This window comes from Quercus suber, unplaced genomic scaffold (assembly GCF_002906115.3).
Source record: "Quercus suber isolate HL8 unplaced genomic scaffold, Cork oak 2.0 scaffold_76, whole genome shotgun sequence".
NCBI classification, from domain to species: Eukaryota; Viridiplantae; Streptophyta; class Magnoliopsida; order Fagales; family Fagaceae; genus Quercus; species Quercus suber.
Genome location: NW_027069541.1, coordinates 1331544 through 1338763, shown reverse-complemented (window position 1 = coordinate 1338763; position 7220 = coordinate 1331544). Strand labels below are relative to the sequence as shown.

At 35.9% G+C, this 7220-nt stretch overlaps 1 protein-coding gene across 1 annotated transcript; it reads right to left on the bottom strand.

Annotated features, from left to right (window-relative positions):
- Positions 1–4684: 4684 nt before the first annotated feature.
- LOC112020649 (transcription factor TCP9) lies at positions 4685–6887 on the bottom strand. The gene has a single exon (XM_024053201.2). The coding sequence runs from the start codon at positions 6532–6534 to the stop codon at positions 5473–5475; it is 1062 nt and encodes a 353-aa protein (XP_023908969.2). The 5' UTR covers positions 6535–6887; the 3' UTR covers positions 4685–5472.
- Between the last annotated feature and the right edge of the window lie 333 nt (positions 6888–7220).

Genomic DNA, 7220 nt, shown 5'->3' with positions numbered 1-7220 from the left:
TATATATATATACACACTATATGGCCAAATTGAACTTAATTATCAAAGTTGGGGCGTTTAAATTTTACACCTTAAAATATTAGAATTTAAATTTTACTCCCTAAAGTATTATTTTGTTTGCATCTGAAGCTTATCTATCTATATTTTTCGAAAATGTCATGTAAGTTTGCCACGAGTGTTTAGTTCATATACTAAAATGATGTCACGTTACTTTTATTATGTCATGTCATTTTTAATTTTTTTTTAAGCTACAAAAATGATCATGTTGCATTATTTTATTGGATAAACTAAACATGTGTGACAAGTTTATATGTCACTTAATTGAAAATATGGATGAAGAGACTGCTGATGCAAACAAAATCGAACTTTAAGGGGGTAAAATCTAAATTTTAAAATTTCATGGTGTAAAATCTGAACTCTCCCAAACTTTAAGAATATAGTTTGTAATTTATATTTTTATTTTTAACCTACCACTAAAAGATATGCTTTTCAACTTTTTGTTCATTTGGTGGAGGGACATACCTTGGAGGAGGGATGGGAAAGAAATTAATCCACTTTAAAAATGGGTTTATTGGAGCTAGCATGTAGTTTGACTTTTTTCTTTTCTTTTTTGAAAGAGAATTTCAACTTATGGCGTCTACTCCTAATAGTATCTCTTTATCATCAGACCAAGACACCAATCAGTTTTTGGTGTAGTTAGGGATTGAACCTCAGATCTCTTATACAATTATCAAAAACTTTACCAATTAAGCTAATCAGATTGAACATGTAAATTTTAGTTAAACTAATCAGATTGCTAGTATAATGTGAGTGCTTTTATAATGATCATTGACAAGGATGTAATTTGCTTTTACTTATAAGTGCTTTTAGTGTTACTAATGGTATTTGCTTTTACTTATAAGCTCTGAGGGTAATTACTATTTAGTAAGTTTTTTTCAAACATGAGAATATGAGTAATTATAAGAATGGACAAAAATCTTCATTCTTGTATTTATTTATTTTTTTTAATACAAGATAGAATTCTACTATGGCATAATCTAAGTGTATATGTATGTGAAACTCCCTCCTGAAAACTTGAATCTCGACCCTTGTCCCACACAAGCATTTATACTCATGAAGTGACCATCGCACCAAAGGTGTGCGATGGTCATTCTTGTAATTTGAAATCGTTTATATTTATTCTTACAACTAAAAATAATAATTAAAAAAAAGAAAGAAAAAAAGAAAGAGCATTATATTAGATGTGACTAAGTGTGCATTTGCGCAGCGATCAGTGTGTGTTTCCAGCGTTTTCGTTTTTGGCTGGGTTTCACAGCACTGTTCACGACCAAGCCAAAAACACAAAAATGCGCATATCAATGTATTTTTGAGTCCCATGCACTATTTATATTTTTAAAAATTATTTTGCTACAGTGTTTTCAGCAATAAATTTTTAGTTTTTAATAAATAAACGGTATCTAAACACACCCTAAAATTAAAAATCAAGACAGATATATTTTTGTACGTGTAAAAACACTAGGGAATAGTAAGGCACATACATTGTCGAGACTAACTAAAGAACTAAAGGGTACAAAAATATGGACCGATTTATTACCTGTTGTAAAAGAAGTATAGAATGTATTATGGCTTCTGATATAGCCATGATTGAGTAATAAAATATCTATTCTTATTCTTTAAAAAAAAAAAAAAAGATAAATTACATTTACTTAAATTTTAAAAGCTAAGAACAACACTAGCCATTAACTAAATTAATAAGCCTGTCAAAATCAATTACTATAAGTAACTATTGTTTCTAAAAAACATACAACAAGTTATTATTGACTTTAGCAGAAGAGTATTATTTTTTATTATTTTCTAGATTCAAGGAGCAAAAGAATAAAAATATCACAAAGCATGAATATGATATAAGAAGAAAAATGATTTACATTGTTTTACTTTATGTACTCAAACTCCTTCCCTAGGCTTCTTCCTCACAAAGAAAAAACTATTGATAAGTCCTTGTATTAATAAGCCTTGGGTCAGTTGGGTGTCCATTTTTAAAGATCACGATTATCTCCATTTCAAAAGAAAAAACATTCTGTTTAAACGACGTCTTATTATTATTATTTTTTCTTTCCTTTTTTGATTTATAGTTTCTATACTATACCTTTTGGAATCTTATGGTTGCCCTAGTGGTCCTTGTACTGTAAATGCGCATCATATCGCAATTCCTTGGTCTATAAATAGTTTTTTCAATGGCATGAATGCCACCTAATTATTCACCTCAATTCTCTTAAATGTATTACCCCAGAAAAATCAATTCATAAATTCTAAATATTTGTTTTATAATCAATTAAACTTAAAATTTTTCATTTTTTTATACAATTACGTTATTCACGTACCACTCACTATTATCAATTAAGATATGATAAATTATTATTTTGTCAATTGTCATAATATAAGAATTAAAAAACTCATAAACAATGATTTACAGTCCAACCGAAATGTTTAGATTCAAATCCTCTCACTCTCTCTTCTTCTGAAAAAAGAAAATTTCCTCTCTCTTTCTTGGTAGCTATACAATTATAAGTTAAAATGAAAAACAAAAAATTGGCAGTCCAACACGCGCCAATGAGTAAGGTGGGAATAGTACAAATACCTTTTTAGTTGTAGGGTAAAATAAATACAATAACGGCTATTAAATTAAATTAAATAGGCATTGCGTAAGAAAAATTTTGGAGGTGGGGCCGACCAATCCATCGCATTGATAACAAGAACCAAACCTCAACATGAACCGTACACGTGGACCACCTATCCAGGCTGGCTAACTAGCTATAGGTGTTGTGTGTGGACCCATCTTTTTACTGGGGTCGTTTGGCCACCACAACTTGGATGCACACTTTAGGCATCGGATCTGATCTGATCTGATTTCATCGTCCACACTTGTCCCCACATAGCCTCTACCTATGAGGTTTTGAGTTTAGAGTTTCCATCTTTTTACTGGGGTCGTTTGGCCACCACAACTTGGATGCACACTTTAGGCATCGGATCTGATCTGATCTGATTTCATCGTCCACACTTGTCCCCACATAGCCTCTACCTATGAGGTTTTGAGTTTAGAGTTTAGAATTTGGACCCCCCACCTTAAATATTACTATTTTTCACTAGTTTATTTAGATTATATTAAGAGTAAGTCTAGTGTTACAATTTATGTCACAATTCGGTCATGTAACGAGTTGTAATTGATAGAAAGGTGTCTTCATATGAATCTATTATCACTTTTCCACCAACCATAACTCGCTCATGAATGAGTTGCGGTACAAATTATGTCATAAATTGTATCCCTAAACTTATTCTTATCTTAAAGTTAAAACTACAAAAAGGGTTTGGTGTTTGATTCCATTATGGTTATTGCCCAACACGTGTTCCAATGGGTCCGCCATTGTCGGTGGCTATTGCCTATATGACCAATTTTCAGCTCCCAAAGTGGCTGGGCCACTTTAAAACACACACAACCCCTGGCCCTGCATTTACTTTCTCCTACTGTATAAACCGTTTTGTAGAGATTGGCGAAACTGGGGTAGGCCGATCGGGTTAGAGTCACACTCACACCTATACTTTTGTTATAAATATATATAAAATTTTATTTTATTTTTTTTTTAAATTAAAAAATTAATAATTTAAATACATAACTGGATGAATACAAATTCTAACAGGTTTAAAATTTTGATATCTACTTCACTCCAAATTCATTGATAAAAAGTTTATCAAATTTTCTTTATTAGAGGTGAGTGAAAAATGAGGCACCTATGCTTAGCGGAAGCATGAAAAAGAGTACATACAAAGATTTACGTGGTTTAACCAAACAGCCTACGTCTACAATAAAAAAACCTTTGACGACTACATATATTATATTAAACACTTATGTTACAATGAACCCAATATAGAGTTTATATACTAGAAAATACTTAACTAACCCTAAACTAATCATAAACTAACCTGAGGTTAATATGCTTGTTCTACAAGTACATAGGCCTACAATTGAATTGAGCCACTTGGGCAATAATATAATAACACTTACTAAAACCAACTCATTGCAAGCTATGTTGGAATCTTTTTTTATACATGTGTGTGTGATTGTTTGAGACTTGAGAGAATGCGACAACATTTAACAATTATGATTCAATTAGTGAAATGAAAACTTTGTGAATTTTTTTTTTTCTGTTTTTAGGTTCTCCATTATTCTTTTATTAATTATTAATTTTCATGCTACTATTCTAAAATTCTTTGACATTCTAAGCCATTGGCAATAATTAGTAAACAAAGCATAATCAGAAAAGTATTAGAACATTTTGTAATATTCTTATTCACCAAAAAATATATTCCTTTTTATTCCATAAGACCGTTACGTTTTTTTTTTTTTTTTTTTTTTTTTAAGGTGGTAAATCACTATGTTGAATCTTTATCTCAAGTTTTTGTGACTAGTTAGGATTCTTATCCACAAATTACACCAAACTTTTCTTATTAAATTTAGAATGTCGTGCATATTTGACACTAATAAATTCCATATTTGAGTAATAAATTAACGTCCTTTAATAGAGAAAGGTATACTTCATTTTAGCCGTGCAAGTGTAACCTTATACGATTATATCACATTTCTGTAACAAAAATTCATAAGCGAATGAAATAAAGAAGCTCTACGATATACTCCTATAATATATAATAAAAATTTCCATTACGCTATGCATTGCATTGCATTGCTCCCAATGTGTTATTAACTGAAAATGAGAAATTAATTGCAGTGAGTAATTAATTAACAAAAATCACAATTCACAATTCACAATTCAATTTTCGTACGCAACATGCACATCTATATATATATATATATATATGGAAGAACGCATCTGATTCTGAATTTGATACCCACCACCACCATCATCATCACGCTTTGCTTAGCAAACGCAATCAAAAGGCCCATACATTATACTTGGGGTTGGGCCCTCCTCCCCCCACCCCAATTAAATAAAAAAAAAAAAAAGGGACCCCACGTGCTCCAAGAGGCATAGGGTACCCCACCCCCTGTACTACGAAGTGAGTGACACGTGTCCAATTTTCCAATCTTTTTCAATACTTTACCCCACTCGTCTCGATCGGACCAACAAACCCACCCCCAGTAAGAGAGTAGGGACCACCAGCAACCGCGAAGGCCGCAACGCAACATAGATTACAGTGCGAAGACGGTACCGTTTTTTGGCCCCCACCCCTCACTCCCCACCTTTTTTGGGGGCCCACATCTTTTGAGTTTTTGAGTATCAACCCCACCACACACGTGCCTCCCTACTTTTTTTTTTTAAAACACTTCCCTGGCCTCACGTGCGCACGTGCTCCCCCTTTCATGAAATTCCAAAAACATAAACACGGAAAACACAGAAAACACTTTCAGTTTCAGACTTTCTCTCAGTAGCGGCTTCTTTTTGTTTCGATGGGTTTTTTTCAGTGTTTCGAAGACCGAGACATGAACTGAAGCTCCTGTTTATCGTAAATCTCTAACGAAAAGTCTCTCAGCTTCTGAGTGGTTGAACTTGAAATAGTCGCAGTGGGAGCACTAACTGTACCAATTGTTGGTGTACTTGTTGTAATAGCTGTAGCAGAGCTTGAACACGAAGCTGCTGAGCTGGCTTGGATTTGAACTGGCGGGGCTATATTATTAGCCATGGAGGACACAAACGACGATATGGGTCGGCCCGAAATGTTAATCAAAGGCGTTGCTGTGGCCGGGAATGTGAATATGTGGGCCGGGTTCGGAGCTCCGGGAATTGACGTCATCGGAGGGACCATAATGAACGCGCCCGGAACGACGGCGTTTGATGGTATAGCCCACATGGGAACCAAAGCTTGAGGCACCGCTTGTATTTGAGGCATGGGGATTGTTGCTGTTGCTGTTGATATTGGAGCGAGCCCAGAGGAGACCGAAACGCCGTCGTTTATGTCTATGTATTCGCTGTTGGCGGGCCGTTTGCGTTTCTTCTTGACGGGTGGGTCACCGGGTTTCGGGTCGGACGTTGGAGCGGGCGTGGTTGGGATTTTGAGAGTCCCATTAACAGACATGGCGATGGCGGGGACGGTACCGGTTCCGGTGGCGGCGATGATGGCGGGCTCGGCGTGCTCGAGCAGCCACCGGATGGTTTCGCCGTCGGACTTGTGGCCGAGTTCTCGGGTCAGCTGAAAGATCCGAGCGGCGCACGTGGCGGGCATTCGGATCCTCCGGCCGCGACCCTCCACTTTGGTGTGGCGGTCCTTGGTGGAGCCCCTCTTCGCAACCGCTTTGGTCATGGGAATTCCCGAAGGCACGTGCATAGCCACTGGCATGACTTGCATCGCACGTGACGTGTCGTCCTCCTCCTCCTCCTCCTCCGAGTCCGGCTCTTCCTTCGGCTTAGGCGGCATCGTGGGTCGCGCTTCTTGTGCACCGCTGATTTCGTTGATTCTGAGATCAACGGCTCTCGTGGCGCCTCTGTATTCTTCTTCAAGCTCTTGTTTTTGAAACATAGCCATGAGAGTAACAACAACTAACAACTAGTATGACCCAAAAGTCCAAAACCTAGCAAATGAAAGAGAAGTAGAATTCCACGTAAACTCCGAGAAAAATATGGAATGTTTTTCTGGGAAAAAATAGCGAAGTTTCTCGGGAAAGTTAAGGGAAGAATAGTTTTACTTTTATGTGTGTTTTCTCTTCTTAGCTTACGCATTAGAGTGAGAAACCAGAGAGAGAGAGAGAGTAGCTGGGGAATGAAAATGGAGAGAAACGAAGCCTATAACACGTTGAGATGGAGAAAGCACCGTTCGTAATATATAACGTGGAAATGAAGTGTAGTTTGATTGATATGTTTGGCCTAGTATTTTCTTTTTTTTTTCTTTTTTTCCAAGGCCTAATAAATCTACGGTTGTCTATTAGTCACAAAACTCGGTTGACCCACTTGATGACGACACGTGGTGGCTCCCATTTCACTGGATTTATCTGTTGGGTTTTCGGTCAAAGGTGGTGATGACTCCAATGAGCCACACAACAAATTCTCCGATTTTTTTTTTTTTTTTTTTTATAAGAACAAATATTATTTTTGGTGTTTGAGTTTAAAAATTATAAGATGAATATTGTTTTGGTTGAATATTCGTGTGAACAATGTAAGCCTCCCACTATTTCTCCATAGTAACGTTTTTATGTTTTCATGTTTTGGATTGAA

Coding starts and splice junctions, on each gene's coding strand:
- LOC112020649 (XM_024053201.2), bottom strand. CDS start 6,534: ATGGCTATGTTTCAAAAACAAGAGCTTGAAGAAGAATACAGAGGCGCC.